The sequence below is a fragment of the Ambystoma mexicanum genome, chromosome 1p (genome assembly GCF_040938575.1).
Source record: "Ambystoma mexicanum isolate Mex_15411 chromosome 1p, UKY_AmexF1_1, whole genome shotgun sequence".
NCBI classification, from domain to species: Eukaryota; Metazoa; Chordata; class Amphibia; order Caudata; family Ambystomatidae; genus Ambystoma; species Ambystoma mexicanum.
In genome coordinates, this window is record NC_090921.1 from 1,127,588,893 (window position 1) to 1,127,608,214 (window position 19,322).

Genomic DNA, 19,322 nt, shown 5'->3' on the forward strand with positions numbered 1-19,322 from the left:
TGTTGAACACCATGACCATCCCTCTTTGAACCCAGTTCATAACCTAATTGGCATCGCACAGGAAAACCAAACCAAGACATCCGATTCACTTAGAAAAATCCAGAAGCAAAGGTAATCCCCTAGGACCACAATGGTCAATCAATTGCAGAGGTGGCAGAAGGGCAAAGGGCCGCCTTCAAGTGATTGGAGTCACTTACTCACCTGGACAGCAGAGAACGAGACGCTTCTGCTAATAGAGCACTCTCCAATCACCTGAAGGCGGCCCTCTGTCCTGCCACCTGCAATTGATTGACCATTGTAATCCTACATTCCACTGTATATGCAAGGTTGGAAGGATAGCTCAGAGGAAACGGGCTTGGCTTGAAAGCAAGACAACAGCAAGGCTTCACAGGTTCCATTCCCGGTCCCCGCTTAGAGACTGAGCCCTAGTTCCTTATACAAGAAAAAATATCACTTTGGATTCTATATTGGTGTTTTTTTTCTGGTGGTTTATTACAAGGTCAGGCACTGTCCTGAGGAAGGACCCTGTGTCCTCTGAAATGCATTGGTTTCTATATCGTCTGCCTGATTGTTCATTAAAAACAATGTTTCCCACCATTTAATGCTGTTATAATCTACATCAAAAGCAGACTGGGCTGTAGCTTTTGTTTTCTCTAAAACAAAAACAAAAAAGAGGGCAGCCATCACTGTGGGAAACTTCCCATGGTCCTTCCAGAGATATACAAGTGCCAATCCAGTGCAAGGGTTGTCTAGTTGGCTAGTACCTTGACATCTTAATGGACAGAGCTCCATTTGTGAATGATATAACCTTCATTTGTAATTTCAGAAATTCCAACACTTTGTTGTAGGAACCAACAGAGTAAAATCAGAGACATATATTTATAGCCATATGTTATGTTATGGAGCATTTAATATTGTGCCAAATCACCCATCTGATGGTCTCAGAGCATCTAGGTTTGTCCGAGGATAGGCGTAGTGTGTCCTGCAGTGTTTTCATGTCCAATCTGTGAAAGAAAGAGAAGATTTAGCGGGAGAGCTTAGAGTTGGCGAGGCGAGGCATGTCATCCGGGTGGAGATTGTTTAAAAAATACATTGGTCTACTTACGCACAGGCCTTATGTACATGCTGTAGCAGGCTAACTGGTGTGAGTTAACTATCAACAATAAGTATGGACGCAGATTGCCGCAACTTCAGCCGTGTAAAATTGAGCGTTTGGTGTGTGTGGCCCCAAGATGTGCTCAAGCATTCTAGAGTTCCCTAAAAATACAAATAAACTGAAGGTGCAAAAATAACGGTGCAATTCACTTTTACACTGCTGCACTAAGCCACAAACAAAGGGGCTGATTCATCAGATTATTTGAGCCGAAAAACGGGGATTTGTGCGCCATTCTGCCCGCAAATCCCCATTTGTTAAACAGGGATTTGCGGGCAGAATGGCCCACAAATCCCCATTGTTCGGCGCAAATAATTCCATGAATCAGCCCCAAAATCGGGTCCCATGTGTAAGGACTAACATCTACAGGGGAACTATCAATGAGAAGACACCTCCAGGAGGGTTTACAGCAGTACAATTGGTGCGACTATAAATTTTAGCAGAGTTGTTTAACTTAAAGGACCTAACCATAACTGTGAAGAGCCAGCAACTCTGCTAAATTGCATACTTGTTGGGTTATTGGTAATTTGCTTTTGCCTCTGTTTCCCTTACGGTTATACGTATATAGTGTATTCACGCAACACAGACCCAGCAGGTCATGCCCATAAGTGAACAATAAATATCAGCGGGTGAGTAAGAGCAAAGAGGGGATCAGGAGTAGTTAGTGAATACATCAGGGATTTGGAAGCTATAGAGTTCCATAGTGATGGGGCAGCAGAAGAAAAGGCCTGGCTCAAGGTCTAAGATTTATTTCCATTTGAAATCTGTCAAATCAACCAAGGTCTTCACTTCTGGAAGACCTAGAATCACTGACTCGTTCAGTGATATAGAATAATTTATGGAAGTGGAATGCCTTGGAAGGAATGAAAAAGTGTGTGTGGGTGTGTGTGTTTGTGTTTCTCAATATGTGTATAGTGAACGCCAGGGTAGGACACCAATAGACAAGGTGCTGTAAGCTAGAGGACATGGTCCTCTTCCCCATCCCTTGACACCTGTGCACCACTAGGATTAGCTTGTGGGTGTGATGACCTCCCTATGCCTCTCCTCCTTCTCAACATGACTCCTTTCTTCCAGCACTTTGAAGTGTCCCAGAAAGCCATCTGTAGAGGAGGAGTCAAGTAACCCCACTCCAACTGCCGCGCCTCCATTACCTGAAAAATGGGAACCAAAGTATGTGACATATACAGAACAGCTGAACCAGCAAAGAGCAGAGTGCGTGCAGTACCCATAAGAATACCCATACCAAAGAGGATCTGGGAAGTAAAGTACCATTTGAGAAAACCATACCTACATACAAGATAATATGATGGTCATTTGAATGAAATTCCTGAAGAAGCAAAGAAGATGAATGATGCAGATGAATGTTGACGTCACATAAAACCGAATTGACACCCATATAAGAGATAAACAGACCAGAGAATGCAGACAATTTATGAGACACAGAGGAAACACCATGGATAAGTGACATCTTGGGATCAAGGTGAAGAAGCTTATGGCACAGACCTGATGAAGATACTTAGTTTAAACATGTACAGATGCTACAGAAACACAAGCAGCAAAGCAATCATGAAGCTAGCCATATGCTTTTAAATAGATAGATCGGCAAGCGCCAACATATACATGTATAGATTCAAATGGACAAGTATAAAATGGATGGTTCCACTACGTATTATAAGCAGTACTGGACACAAGCAAGAAAGCCGCAATTTTCAGTGTGTCACAGTTAAAAAAGCAATTGGATTTACAAGATGAATCTCAGCTAAAGGAGTTGACTGAGCCAAGAAAGCCAAGATCTTATCAAACTGGAATTGGCTGACATTGGATATGATTCTTGTGCAGGAACAGAAGCTCCTGTTCAGAGAGGACAAGCAAAACAAAAGACGTCAGAAGACTATTGGAGAATAAAATCAAATACACAAAAAGTTTGATTTCATGGTGTCCAGTCATGTGGTAGAAGGAAGTTGGACGATCGAGGTGGTCACACCTACGCACGAAGGCCGGCTGTGCATGAGCATTAATTGACACTGCACCATTGAGGTGATGATGGATTGATACAGTGATTGGTGGGAAGCTAATGCTAAAATGAGCTCATCCATAGCTGGTTGTTCAGTCTGCATGCTGCTAGATGTAGGTGGAAAAGTAATGACGGGGGTTAGAAGCCAACCAATTATAGAGGACCACGTAATTAAGGGTCCTATAGCTTGTATAGCCAATGGGACGTCGTACATTTTGTGACGTTCATAGTAGCCATTTTGAGGGAAGGGCTAAGTTGCCCCACCAGGTGGTAACTATCCTACCACCTTCCTCCACTGCTCTATACAGATATAGAACTCTTACGTAGACATGTACTTAGAACCTATCACACCCTCTGTTAGGTTTTTGTAGTAGGATGACGTTGGTAATGACGCAGGTCAAAACGTCAATGATGACCAACTATGGGTATAAAAGCCCAGTTTTGTATAAAGTATTGAGAGTTAGAGGATCGAGCGATTGCTGATGTTCGTTGTACTCCCTGTTTTTATAAAACAGACTCACTTTGCCAAACGATTTGAGTTGTCTTGAGTATTGATGCATGAATAAACTCTGCATCCCCATCCATCTCCAGTGTATAGCTTCTAATCTTGAAGGGCTTTCTGAAAACACCCAGCTCACATCCTTTGCCTTATGGAGAGGGTGATTGAATGGGATAATCGTATTCATTGTATTTTTCTGTTTTCATAAGTCGTCAGCCCCTTCAACCATAATGAACCCTGCACAGTGAGACTGGGGAGATGAAGGTTGCAGGGGGCATTTGATCCATGCAAATTAGTATGCAGTGGCCCAAGATGGTTTGGATTACAGCATAATTGATGCTGCAGACCCACCAAGCGACTTGCTCAAAATCTGTCCCTGTAGTCTCCTCTTACATTGGAGAAAAGGTTTGGGGAAGTAATGGACGTGTAAGAGAGCAAGGGAAGCTGGGCAGCTTGTAGGGTTGTAGGGACCAGGTGGTCTTGCCGAGTCTGCAGGATCACTTTGCCAATGACCTCAGTGGACAGGGATAGGCTCATATTTAAAGTACAAAACTTCCAACCAAGCTGACTTTACAACTCTGCAAATCCTGTTATTCTCTTTTCGATGTCCCGGGCCGATTGGAAACTAATCCCAATCAGAATATTTGCGCCTCTCCGAACGGCTGCCCCAAACGGAATTGGTGCCCCATCTGGAACTGTTGCCACCCGCTGCAATTGTCACCCCCCCTGGAATACTTGCCCTCTCTGGAGTTGTTGACCTAACTGGAATTGTCACTCCCCAGGGAGTGTATCCCTCTTCACCTCTACTCTCCATGGATATTGTTGCCCCCTCTGTGTCTTGCTCTCGTTGCCCTACATGGACTTTGCTACCCCACCATTTCCAAGTCTTGCCATCCCTATGGGCTTTGTTCCTCGACATTTCCTGTGTCTTCTGCACTACTGATGTTGCCAAATTCCAGCTGTTAGAGAGACATTTGCACATGTTGAGACAACGGGATCTACCCCCTTAAACTCTTAAATTAATGGATAGCAGAAGGAAAATGTCCTTTTTTGTGAATCTGAACAAATGAATATGCCCTGATTTGATAAAGGTAAATGCCGAAACATGTGTCATCGAAAGGGCACTCACTTAATTACCAATAAAGTCTGGGGATTACCATTAAACGTTGGTGATGAAGATTATTTGGCGCAGTCTCCAGGAATAGTTTTCAATTTAGACATTTGCATAGCTGTGCCATGGCCTTTGCGGGTTTCCCCTCTTTTGATTCTTGTCCCCAGAGGTCTTTGAAGCAAGAGTGGCTTTTATGAATTAATCATTCATGCATTCCCTGCCCTGTACATGATGAAGAACTATGACCTAATGGCAGTGAGGTCTTGGGGGTTGGGAGAGGGTAGAGAATAACCTTGGAAATATTTCCTTTTGGGTTCAGTGCACCAGTATGAAATGTGTGACTAAATATGGCCTACGTGCCCACATCTTTCATTGCAATGTGTTGCCTAATACACATGTCTCTTTGTTCTGTTCCAGCGTCACTGCTGTGAGGCTCCCCGATGGGGTCACCTTTATCGTCTATGAATTCTGGGAGACTGAGCAAGAGTGGAAGAGGTAAGTGGCCTTTAATCTTCTTCCCTACAGTATCAACATTAAAGACAAAATAGAGTTGCAGTCATGTGGGCCCGCTGTGGATTTATCACCCTGGTCTCTTCTGCCATCACCAGTGCAGCCATGATGCTGCGCCAGACCCTGGCCTATCCTCAGTTTGGGAATCCTGATACTTGGATCTTATGCCAGAATATATGTGTTTGTTTAATGGCCTGTGTCTTTTTGATGGTCTGTTTCTCGGTTTGCAGGATGATTGAAAAAACATTAGGTCCAGTGTCTTTTACAGCAAGGTTATACTTCAGCAGTATTATGATTGGTTATTTATAACAAGCTTAATACCTAGATATTTCTAAGTGCGGACCCGGAGGGAACCCTTGTTTCTCCGTGTCGTCTTGCTTCCAAAGCGAGCACATTGACGCTGAGATATCCTCCCGAGACAAATGACAGGTTAGTCTGCTGTGTTGTTTTTAATTGGTCGTCAAGAGACCCAATGAGTCATATCTTCAGTTCCCCCCTGCAATATTAACGAACTGACACTATACTGATTAGATTTATGTTAGTAGCGAGGTTTTCAAAAGACTCGCTTTTTCCCTTGTGGAAACTAACCCGCACTTCCTCCAGTAGCACCTTTCCCAAGACATACGTGGAGTCAATCCTCATTCACCCAGTCAAGGCCTTTTCCTAAACACCCTCTCCCACACTTCAACCTTCCTTCCTCTTTCCTCCCTGCCAATCATGCAAGCCACAAGCTTTTATGAAACCTTTTGTACTCTTTCTTCACTCTGGAACCTGTACTCCTCTAATCATTGTAGTGCTATGGCTTTTGCGCCTCCCCTTGGACTTGTGCAGAGCCGTGCAGCTTCCCAAGCTCGGTATATACTCAATAAATACCCATAATACAATATGATACATGCACATAGTTGAACAATCGCCAAGACCAAACCTCACAACGTTCCGACCATGACCGGTCTGGTGAAGAATTTGAAGGAGGACCTTAGGTTCTCCAAACCAATACTGAGGCCCTTCCATGGATAATCCTCTATGGAAAAGACAGAGAGGAGGGGATGGAAATGACTTTGTGGCCTAGCACTTGAGCAGGATCTTAACCTGCTCATTTTATAGCCTGTATATTTCCTTTGAGTCATCAGGAACTGGCTGTGGCCATAATCTTTGACTGGAGGTCCAGCTAATATAGAGCTATGTATGGGGCCCTGTTTCAATACAAATGTTTTTTTTCCATCAAAGATAAACATATAGGGCCAGAATATATAACCTTTACCCCGTTGCAAAAAATAAGCAAATGTTTTCTTGTTATGCAGAAATCATAGGAACTAAAACAGCCTGCTTCACCTTTGCCCTTGTGAAAAACATGTTTAGATAATACCGATTTCACTCTTGCTTCTTTGCTACATTCAGTGTTATCTAAGTAGCAAAACTGTTGATAATTTAATTTGCTCCATTATTTGCACAAGGGCAAAACTTTACAAATCTGGCCCATAATTAAGCAATAAACTCTGAGCTAGGGGGCATTGCCGGGTTCAGGTAATGCCCCAGGACATTACCTGAGCCTGGTAATGCCCCCCTTCCCCACACAGCAAGGGGTTTATTTATATTAGCATCCTGACATGCTAATAATTTGTTTTTCATATTGAGAAACTAAAGGTTTGCTGTTTCTGAACTTGAAAAAAATCTACAAACCAAGATGGCCGCCATGGATTAGGGAGAAGGGAACTACATATAGTCCTTTCTCCCTTTCTCCCTTTCTCCCTTTCTCCCTTTCCATGATGGCCATTACGCAACAGAAATGCGCCAGGAACACTGAGTGTTCCTGGTGCCGTTGAGTGTTGAAGGAGCGAAAGGTAAGTGGGTCTGGTGTGGGATGTGGAAATTAGTGTTAGAGGTTGGGAGAAAGGAGGGGAAAAGGAACACAATTGCACCTCCTTCTCCCCGCCCCCCACAGGGTACTAATATTCAAATGGTATTATCCTTCAGTCAAGAAGTGTAAAGTTCTTGATCAGTCTCTTCATCACCAATCCCCCGTTATCAGGGAATGTATTAGGATATTTTTTTTCCTGCATGGGCAGATTGATGCTCTTTATTGCAATGCTCTGTAACCAATGCCAGGAAAGCTCAGTGGCACGAGCACATGAACCGCTGACTCTCCTACTGGTTTTCTGTCAACCTGCTCCAGTTCACTATTCTTTCCAATGCCACTGAGGCTACCTATTGTTGTCCTACTCATCTTGCTGTTCTGCTCCCAATGTCAGCCTTGCTCAATTCAGTTGCCCACCACTGCCCGGCTGATCTGGATCCCCATGGAGTCCTACTCTGCCCTGATGCACATCAACACATAGCTCCTGCTCCATTATAGATAACCCGATCCCACCACACCAAAGCAACTCTTGCTCTATCAGTCCATGGCCATGTCACTACCCTATGCTCATCACAGCAGCACTCAGTCCTGTTGCCACTCCCACGCCCCCTTTCAATCCTTAAACAGGGATGGACAAGTGTGGAAAGCTCAATGCAGGTCAAGGCACAGTATAAGGAAATAGAGGCGGAAGATTTGGTGTGTACCAATGAGGTACACTGAGTCCTCCACACCAAAGTTACCCTCAAGCAGAAGTAGGTACCATTCTGAAGTACTGTCAATGCCAACATTTGTCAGTTGCACTAATTTGTGCCTCTGAAGATGGGTCAGTTCCAAATGTCAGATGCAATGCAAGGGTTGTATATCAAGCACAGTGTCCTTTTCGATTAAACGAGTCACTAGGCCGGCTGTCCAGTTCATGTTTTCTCCAAATTAAGGGCAAACTGACATAAAGCTTCTTTGCTCCCTTCGGCCATTGCTTGTTGGTTCGGAATTGACTACATTCTCATGAAAACATAATAAGCTATGTTGTCAATGAATTTCACGTTGTTACAGCTAGTATGACTTTGTAGCAGTAGAAAATCCTTCTTCCCCTGGCTAGTCCAAAGTTTTTCCACACCCCTTCTGGACCTTGGCTGAGGATATGGCCCTGCCTACCTGGTCTCAGCTCCCTTATGTTCAATGATATTTGAGAGCTAAGTACATCTGAAGCCTTCTTTGGACTTGTGATATCCCACGGTACCCACGCATTTCCAGATCTGCCAATACAAGACATACTGAAGCGGGTCGACTGCAGTTGGTGAAATGTCTGTGAGTAGCTACGTGCTGGCTTCCCAGTACCACCTAACCCCTAAGCAGCAAAACCTATATGTTTTAATGTGTACAACAGATATCCAGTACTGTAGAGAGCACTGTACCCACACAAACACATGGAAGCAGATTCCCTTCTTACTGCTCCCCAGGCATTCCGGATATCCCAGTTGGCTAAGAACCTTACACATAAAGAGGGACACGTTCTAGACTGGGTACTAACCTATAATCTTTTTATTACCCCCCCTGGTTATCTCCACTTGTCCTTGGACAGATCACATCCTGATAACATTTTCACTTTGACTTCCGACAAAATTGAAAAAACCCAACAGCACGCCAAGAACAGAATCTAAAGTATGAAACACTCGCAGGGTCTCCCCTGAAGTCTTTGCAGACCAGGACTATCCATTGATAAAAAATCTTGTCCTGACCAATGACAGGTGTATTCTCGTAGAACAATTTCTTAAAATAACTTCCTCAGTTATAGATACTCTGGGACCTACCACTACAAAAAAGATAAATACAGAGAACTTTGGCAAAACCTTGTTCTCTGAGAACATAACAGAATGTAGAAGGAAAAAAAGACAGTGCCAGAGTACATGGTGCAAATTACCTTGTCCGGAGAATCTTACTTTCTATTGTGTTGCTGCACCAAAATATAAAAACTCAATTATTACAGCAAAAATAAATAATTTTGAAAATAGTATCCTTACAGCGAAATCAAGCCAAAGGGAGCTGTTCTCTGTTCCCACGGAGATTGAGGGGAAAACCACCCTGCTATAGAATAAAGTGACATATGGTGTACTGAAATGCAGCATGGCTTCAGGACTAAAGTTAGCTCTCATCGACCTACCATTGAAGAACAGTGCATGAATTCATCTCATACGGGTATCAATGTGTTCAATAATTTAAAGTGCCCGATTGCACATCTTAACTTATCTCCTGAATTCTGCTTCAAACAAATATCTGAGGGCCAGTTGATAAATATCGTCAAAAGGTTGGAGCCTTCTGTTTGTATTGGTGATGTGTGTCCAGCCAGCATCATTCAGGATGCCATTGGCTGCCTTGGATGCCATTGGCTGCCTTGGATGCCATTGGCTGCCTGGCCCCTCATATTACTAAGATTATAAATTCCTCATTTGCCTCATCGGTGGTGCCCCCCGTTCTCAAAGATGTATGGATTACACCTGTCCTGAAAAAGGAAACACTAGACCCTGGGCTAACAGGGAACTACTGCCCCATTACCAACGTCCCTTTTTATTAAAAATTCTGGGCAGGGTGGCATACCTGCAGCTTCAGAACCATATGGACAAATAGGGCCTGTTAGCTAAGCTGCAATCTGGTTTCCGTGCTATGCATGGCACGGAAACCACTATGCATGACTTAAGATCAAACGTGGTCAACATTGTGGACTTGTTAATGCTTCGCGACCTCTCTGCAGCATATGATCGTTTTGATCATGCCTTGCTGCTTGAGAGGTTGGAAACAATTGCAAATTGTTCCGAACCTGCTGTATTCTGGATGGCATCTTTCTGGGTGCCAAGGATGGCTATTGTGGCCACCGAGGGCTTTCAGGAACCTCTGGGATTGTTGAAATGTGGAGCTCTATAAGGGGCATGTCTCTCTCCATCTTTGTTCAATCTGTATACCCGCCTGCTCTTTGATCTCCTGGACTGCGTCGGCATTAAATATACCAACTATGCTGACGACACTCACGTGGTCTTTGAGCTGACGGGTGACTATGAGAGGGACACACCGTTAATTATTCAAACATACAACATTATTCAGGGATGGATGAACACCAACTTCCTGGCTTTAAATAGCAGCAAGACCGAATTCATGTACGGAGACTCCAGTGAATGTTTGAGACCAGGTGCAGCAAATTTGAAACAGCTGATTGTGCCATTCAAGTGAGCCCTTGGGTGAAAACATTTGGACTCAAACCTAAACATGAAAAAACACATGACGCAAATCAAAACCTTGTGTGCCTACACAACAACATAAATTAGTGAGATCAAACCTTACTGATCACCTTCCAATGTATTTATGGTGGCCACAGCCCTTGTGAACTCGCAAATAGACTATTGTAATAATCTCCGCGTAGGCACCTCCAAACATAACTTGAAGATGTTGGTGGCCCAAAATGGGGCTGTTAGAGCGGTATGTGGCAAGAACTGACCATGTTACTCAGGCCCAGAGACATTTACATTGGTTGCCGGTCCACCAGTGCATCTCTTACAAATTGCTAGCATTAACACACACATGTCTGGCAGGGAAAGCACATATCGGATCTCTGCAGAGCATCTGATGTCAATAGCAGGAGTGGAAAATTAGAGGAGGGGGAGACGCGGCACACAATCAAGGTGCAGTATGTCCTCTGAGAAGATTTGTGTGCATAAGATCTGCAATGATTTTATTTGATGCTACACCTTTCATCGGTGCATTGCTAGTCATAACAGTCTTCTGAATGTGTGGAAAGAAGTCTCATGTCAATATTATGCAAAAATGATGCCGAAATTCTGGTTTTAACCAAATAACATAGCCCGCCCCAGCCACCCTACTTTTTCATTTTATGCAAAGATGTCTCGGGAAGATAGCTTAGGGGCAACATGCTCACCTTGGAAGCAAGACCACACGTAGCAACACAGGCTCGATCCCCGGATCTGTGTTTAGAAACCTCTGGGTATTAAGCGCGTTATAAATAACCTATCATATCATAAACCCTGACCAGTGCAGATATTACCCAGGGTTAAAGCAGCCAGGGAGACTTTTGTGCTGAATGTAGCGGTGAGCTGATGAATTCAGTGCAGTGCCTGGGTCCTTTTCGGAAGGGAATTCTTCCCTATGAATAAGGCATCAAATAAAATACCCAACGTTGCCTTAGATAAATACATGCAGTCTTTACCTTAGGACATTTTATCAGACGAAATGACACAAGCCACTACCACTACATGGGATGAAACCCTTGGACTCCCGTCTCCTTCACAAAGGAAGGTTTGATGCTCCGCTTGCACTCACTGCAAGACTCATCCATCCAGGAAATGTCCAGCTTAAAAACCAAGTAATTAAGAACCCAGTGGACACCAAGAAGGACATTGCTTCTCTAGGAGGATGTGTCAATGCCGCTGAGAAGGAGCTTGGAAACACAACGTGTGCCTAAAGTGTTGGATGACATACTTGCTCCCCAGCGGATGCCAAGAGACCTTTCTCTTAAGTGTGAAGACTTGGGGAATAGGTCTCGAAGAAAGAGGAAACTTCACATTGAACTAATAAACGGTATTTTTGCTGCCTTTCTTAATGGTATCCATTTTATCGACCTCCAAAGTATGAAGGAAGGAGTTTCCATTTCCGGGGTACTGAACTTTTAAAATGCACTTTAGTGCAAACATTTACTCATTTTGTGTAGAAGTGCCTTTCCCTAATTTTGGGAAAGGCACTTGCCAGGCACTGCCATAGTGATAATTACTGGCCTTTGTTGGTAGTGGGGGCGAAATTGTGCAAGTACCTGGGCATCTTAGATGTCTAATACTTATACACAAGCCAAAACTGTTGGCTTTACCAATGCTCGATTTTAACAGGACTCCAGTGAAGGACACGCATAGTGCTTATAAATCGAGTGGCTGAAGGCAGGCCTCGTTAAGACATTTTTATTACACCAGAAGAGTGTTTATAGCTTCAAATAAGACATTAGCTCTCTCCAAGCTTGAAAACACACTAGCAGGCATTTCGAGTTCAACGTTTGATGGTACGGCTTGATAAATCAAAATCAAACAGATCCCAGGAAGGTGTGTTTTGGGCGGGGGAGGGGCAGGAGGTTGGTGGCGATGGCCATATGGATTGGCAGTCAATGGGTGGGCCAATAACCAAACAACGCCTGCAAGCAATGTGTCCCTCCTCATTTGCCGTTCTCCCTCTCTGTACTCTAATGCAACAGTATTAGCTTATAGGTGGCATAAGCACCACCTGAGAAGCCAAACTAAAAAAGTTACATTGTTATGCATGTCACCCTTGGCAGCCCTGGATCTTTAGCCACATCACTTTGTATGTTGGGATTTGTAGGCCCACACTTATAAAGGAAATATTTCAAGATTACAACCCATAATGCACATTTTGTTAGCTCAAGAGCCATGCATTTAGACAAATACTAGCTTTGCAAATGGTGAATATTATATCGTATTAAATTCTAGGTCAAAACAGCGAGAAATGGTAGCTGCACATTCTTTAAATTCAGGGCCTTGCAACATCGTGCCAGTTCCCTTTCTCCAAGTTTTGCAGCACTGCCTTCTCCATTCAACTACTGCCCTGGGAGATGGGTAGGCAGGGATCTTATATGGGTCTCCCCCTCTGCTACCCCTAGACTGGTCTTTGCAACCTCTGGGCCACTGGACAAAGATGCAGTGCCAAGAGCAGATATCTGTGCTACACCTGAAAAAGGTGGTTGTAAATACAGCTAAACGTGCCGTAGGTTTTTTCACCTGGAATCTAGATCTAGATGCTATGTGATGCCACTTCCTTTTTTGTCAAGGGGTGACCGGTCGTGGTCCATCACTTCCCGTAATATGACTTGGGGGCGGTGTACAATTACATCACTTCCTGTGATGTCATCAGAGGTCAATGGTTGTGTGATGTCACTTCCGCTACCACTGGCATTTTGGTGAAATGTTGTCCCTGAAGTCTATTCTACTGGAATTGAGAACTATCACAGGCCTCTTTAGTTTAAAAAAAAAGCTATTAAGACCTTTCTTTTTAACTACAAAGATTAGACTCATTTTCTTAGATCTTCTCAATAACCCGGATTATTTGATGCTTACATATCTGTGACCCCCGAGTCCCCGTTTTTATGTTTGTGCGGTCTGTCGCCCGCTATTCGTGCGCACTGAAGCCTCTGGGCGTGTTGCGCTCTATAAAAACGACTTAATAAAATTTTGGGCATGGATACAGAAAAGCCTGTGTGTTATGCTAGGCCCAAATCTCTTCATTGAAAGCCAGATGAATGTGTTTATCTCTTAGGCAACAAAGTTGTTACATGTCCCAGATATAGGAAGCCCTTCCTCTCTCACTCGGACCTGATTACCATTAGATACGCTTGTATTACTCTCCGATTGTACTACTGAAAAAGCCAACAAGAAGGTGCACATGCCTCGCTTGTATCTAGATTTCAAGGTCTTTAAAACATGTTTGCCCATGTTCGCTCCAGAGTTCATCAACAACCCAAATGTGCCCAATTCACAAATCCCTGCATTGGCTTCCTATCAAAGAGAGTTGCTCTAATTCTGGGTCACAGATCCTTCTATACTCCCGAATGTTACCAAAACCCAAGTGATTCAAACAAGACCATGAGGAATCTTCTAGCTCATCATGAATTTGATTGACCCTCTTCTTACAGATGAAGATTTGCATTATGAGGGCTTCCCCGTGGAACATCCTCATTCAGACCCTCAGGGATAGTATTAGTTGAAAGCCTCCCGTAAACCTTCGGAAAACCTAGATCTTCTCCCTTGTCTCTAACTGATCTTCACTCCCTCCCTTCTGTGATGTGTATTGCATCGTCCACATTTCAAAATACAAAAAGTAGCTCAAATAAACATGTCAGATTAACTCTCAATTAAATTGTTTGGCAAATTGAGCTATTTTCCATTCACGTGCGCCCTTACTGGCCTTGGCTTTTAAGGTATTTGGATCATGCTGAGCCTAATCGCAATAAATACTTAAACATGGGTTCTGCAATCTTTGGATCTCCAGATGTTTTGGACTACGGCTCCCAATGGCCATAGACAGCAAAAGTGAAGGATCATATGTCTACAAAACACTTGGAGACCCATGTGTTGCAGAGCCGCAACTTAAACATAGGCTGTGCATGGATTTTGGTCACTGGTTTACATAATCATGAAAAGAGGGTAAGAAAAAGCTTGATGTGATAGGCATAAAAGTAACCTTTACTCTATGTAGGAGAAGCACTTACTGCTGGACCTGCCAAAGACAATGAGTAAATAATAAGCACGCATTCAAGCAAATGCACCTAAATGCCAAGTTGCACCTTGCGAATCCAAGCAACAGGTCCTTACCATTTAGCCATCCAAGTTCCCGCGGGTTTTTCCTGATCCACCTACTTTTGAGCTTCAATATTCAATGTGCTATTTTGTGCTCTAATGGACATGCTTGAACCACTAGCCTAAAGCATTACAAGTATTTTCTGTACATCTTTTCTATCACATTGCTGGTGACCACACACATAGCTCCATGTTACTAGCCGTCATTCTATGCAACCATGGGAGGTTCTTTATTTCAGAACAAAGCATTCTGAGGTGCATCGTGGTTTTAAATAAGCCTTCCAGCTGCAATCACTATAAAGCAACTGGGTTTCATGTGTAACTAGATTTATGCAATCACGCTCAATATAACGACAGTGCTTATTAGCAATAGTCAAAAACTTGATGTCATGCAAAAAGCTTACCCTTGTACTGCTTCTAAATTTAAGGAGTCTTTAAATTCTTCTGCAGCTTTTGTCCTTCAGTCCTTAAGAGTGGCCATGTCTCGCTGTTACAAAAAAAAAGGCTAACTTGAACATTGATTGTCTCTCTAATTTCCTTCCGGTTATCTCTTTGTGGTTTTCAGCATATTTTTCGCAAGAGTTCCGCCTGAGCTGCTGAATTAAGCGCCATGGCCTAGTATGGAAACCGCCATTTATTAAGTATTGGTGGATGTTCATTGTGTGCTGGTAGTGGGTTCTTGTGGGTGCCGGTGTGCTGGTATTAATGGATCGCTCAGTGGCGTTTGATACTATCGACCATTTGGTGCTTCTTGACATCCAATTTCATCAGATCAGCATCAGGCGCAGGTTCTTGAGTTGCTTTGTTCCTTCCTGGATAACAGGTAGCTGTTGGTCACGGGGGGGTGCAGCTGCGCCCCTCTCTGTTCCGCTCTCGGTGCTGTATGGAATGTCCATGGGGTCGATTTTGCCACCCAGGTTATGTAATCTTTACATGGAGCCACTGGGAGATCTGTTTTCCAGTTTTGAGACCCCCTTCCACCAATACAAATATGGTACACAGCTCTACATTAAAACATCTTCTGAGGGGATATCTATCATTCCTGGGACCCCCTGCTGGCAAGTGAAGCTTAGATGTAGTATCATGTTTTGAAACTTTATACTTCCAAAATGGAAATTCTTTTTGTTGCCTTAGTCTGATTCTCAGGCATCTATTTTACTGTGGTTATCTGATGTTGCTGTTCCAGGTTCTTCTTCTCAGTTTGCCTTTTATGCACCTGCCCTGACCTAAAGTCGATTTTAGCCTGTCTAGTGTGCTGCATTTCACTTGCCCTACTGGATAACTGATTTTGTTTGTGCTTGTAGCTGTTTTGTGAGACAACAAGGTGCACCTCCCTCTGTCTCCCCCTCCCCTCCTCCAAGTGCATCAGGGCTCAGCGTGGCAAGTGTCTTTCCTCCCCCCCCACCCTTTTCTGCCTACCATGTTGTTATCTATCTCTCCTATCCTCTCCAAGAGTTTCACGATCATCTATCCTTCTATCACTAAATCTGGGCGGAAGAAACTTAAGAAGGACACCCTGAGCTCTAACCCAGGCCTTCCTATTGCTGACACTTATGTCAAGGTTTCCGCCAGAGAGACTGTCACTGATATCCTCTTCTTCGTAATCTCACCTGAACTATGGACTCGCTACATGGTCGGTCTTCTCTCTCCTATCGCCTCTTCTCGGTTCCGTGCCATTTCATCGTGGGATGAAACAACAATGTTTTTTTCTACATGGATATTTCAATGAGAAAACTCATTTTTTTGTTTTGTTGGGGGGGTTCCCCCAACCCCCATCCCCTTTAATTATTTAACTATTCCCGAACACCCACACCCCATCTATATATTGTTTTAACCCCCCTACAAAATTCAATGAGTTTTCACGTTGAAATGACAACAGAGAAAAACCCAGCGTCCTTTCATCAATGGTGCCACTTGCTGGGAGGTCCTTCTTGACCTGTTCGCCATTTCCAGAGTCATCATTAATGTCTATCTCAATGGAACCATCATGGTTCAGGGTCCTCAACCCAACCTTCTCCTCTTGGATAGGCTCCTCCCTCGCCTCTCTAATCTCACCTCCCCCTCCGGCCAGGCTCACTTGTCCACTGTGCCTTCCTCCTCCTCTATGCAGGCCCCCTCGCCCACTACTGCACCCTTGTCGGCCGTGACTCCTATCTCTCTGGTCCTCTTACCACCCTCAGGGGGGACCTCTGTCCCATGCGCCCCCCGCAGAAGACCTTTAAAGATGGCAACCTACTCAACATTGCCACCCTTAACTCTCGCTCTGCTGTTAAACACTCAACTGATATCTGCAACCTCCTTGAACTCATGGATCTTGATGTACTCGCCATCACTGAATCATGGTTCAAAAACAACTCTGTCACAAGCTTTGACACTCTCCTCCCTGAAGGCAACAAAATCCTTTCTGTGCCCAGGCTGAAGAAGGCAGGTGGTGGAATAGCATTGATTTTCCCTGAATTTTACCTGTGTCTGTTATCCCTATTCAGACCTACTCCTCTTTCGAGTGCCTAGTCTGCAGGCTCTCACTCTCTCCTAAATTTTCTCTGCACATGGCCACCTTCTATCGGCATCCTGGACAGCTCACTCTCTTCCTCTCGGTATGGGCCGACTCTACTTTCCTCCTCCTCTCAACTCCTCCTGTTGGGTGACCTCAACATCCACCTTGACTCTCCTGACTTGTCTGGACCTTTCCGCAACCTATGCGATTCTCTCGCCCTCTCTATTCTACCCTGTGGCTCCACTCATACCGTGGGCCACACGTTGGATGCTCTCATGTCCACTGACATCCCACTCTCTATCCCTCTCACTACCTCTCTCTCTTGGACCGACCACTCTCTTCTATCAACTCACCTGAAGATCTCCTCTTCTCTGATAGCAACTCACCCAGTACACCCAAACGACCTCTGTCTCAATGTCAGTAAAACAGAGATTGTTCATATTGGGATACCTGCTCCCGCTTTTCTCCATTCTCTCTGGCAGGCCTCTCTTGGGCCTGCACCTACCCCCACCTGTGAGGCCAAAAACCTCATGTTCGACTCCACTCTCTCCTTCTCCTCTCACATTTCTGATATTTCAGAAAAGTCTATCAACTACACCTCCTTAAAGGCACTCTACCTTTTTGCACTTTCCCTCAGAGGCTCACTGTCTCCAAAGCATTAGTTCTTTCCAGGTTGGACTACTGCAACAACCTCTTCCTCAACCTCCCTGCTTCAGCCCTGCACCCTCTGCAACTCATCCAGAACAGCAAGACTTGTCCTTGGCCTCAAGCCCAGGGACCACATCTCTCCGGCACCACTGAAATCCCTTCACTGGCTCCCTGTGGCTGCAAGGATCACATTCAAGCCCCTCTGCATTGTCCACACGGCTTTCTGGGGCCTGGGACCAACTTACCTTCACTGTTGCCTTCCTAAATATTGCCCCTCTCGAGCCCTCCGCTCTTCTACCTCCAACCTTCTGCGAGTGAGCCAGTTTTCCAAGCAGAGATTTGGAGGGATATCCCTTTCAGCAGCATGTGCCTCCCTCTGGAACAGCCTCCCTGTCACCCTCCGTCTTGAGCCTAAAATTCTCAAGTTCCGGAAACTCAAGACCTTCCTCGTTTCCTCTTCCTTCTCCTTCACTGTACCCTGCTAACCTAGCTCTCTGCCCTTCCTCTCTCCCTCCTCCCATACAGCTTATGGACTGGCTGCCCAGTTTACCTCAGAGTCTCACAGGTCCAAGGCACCCCTGCCAGAGCTTCTGCATGCCGCCAGGCCCTACACCCCACTGCACTTGTAATAAAATCTTGAGAGCTCTTTCTCCGCACTTCACCAGTCTCTACAGACTGGGCGCACTTGGTCCCCTGCCCCTCCCTTGCCCTCCTGCACTTGCACGATCTATGTACATCCCTGCCTGTAGATCGTTCTGTTTGTTCTCCCGTGTCTTCACTCCTTAATGTGCACTTGAAGAAAACGCAGAATCGCCGTCAGGCGCCTATTTGCTGTATCTAAATTGTTAAATGTATAATATTCACTTAATCTGCATGTGCAGACCGTTCTCATCTCAGAAATTCAAGGGCTCTGAGCGACTGTTGTTTTTCCCTGTGTTCCTTCCTCCTTGAGCGCTTTGATACACTTGCCTGTGTATAGGCGGTATACAAATAAACATTACTATACCATACCATACCAAACCTTTTTTGACTACTGCTCGTTTTCGTCTTTTAGCAGGCTACTCTGCCTCCTTTGGGAGCGTATTTTCATGTCGCTGCCCAGTTGGTTTCCTGTGCCAAGAAGTTTGTTCCGATTTCTTCTGTGTTGAAAAGTCTTCACTGGCTTCCTTTGGATGCCACGATTCTGTTTAAGGTAGCCTTTCTTACGCTTAAAGCTGTCACTACACATACTCCTAGTTATCGGGCAGATAACATGGTGATTTTTCTGCTGGGACGATGGGCGTCTGTAGTCAGGGGATTCTTTGATTAGAAATTCCTAACTTTTCTCACAGTAGCTTTTTTTTCTCGTGTTGCTAGGTTTCTCTTCCTCCCTATCAAGGTTTGAGTTCTAACTTCTTGAAATTCCGGAAATTGTTTAAGTTTTTGGGCTCTTTTTTTCCAATATGTTGTTTATGTTTTATTTTTGGGCTTTTATCTTGATGGAATTTATGTTTTATGTGCGTATTGCATGTTTTTTTAACTTTTTTTATTGTAATATGATATGGTTGTACAGGACAACCTTTCATATACAGTCAATCATAAAAACACAAAACAATCAATTAAGTTCAATCCAGTTAAAAAAAGGAAAAAAGAAGAAATAAATCACCTTCTAATAGTAATCAGATGCAGTTTACATAA

The 19,322-nt window shown here is 44.3% G+C and overlaps 1 protein-coding gene across 2 annotated transcripts in view; it reads left to right on the plus strand.

The window, feature by feature from the left end:
- The window catches only part of NECAB2 (N-terminal EF-hand calcium binding protein 2), a 1,606,005-nt gene that overhangs the window by 1,512,463 nt on the left and 74,220 nt on the right, over positions 1–19,322 (plus strand). For both annotated transcript variants that reach the window (XM_069604778.1, XM_069604779.1), the window contains one exon: positions 5,195–5,272. In XM_069604778.1, coding sequence (XP_069460879.1) covers positions 5,195–5,272 — 78 coding nt within the window. The remainder of the gene's footprint in view (positions 1–5,194; positions 5,273–19,322) is intronic.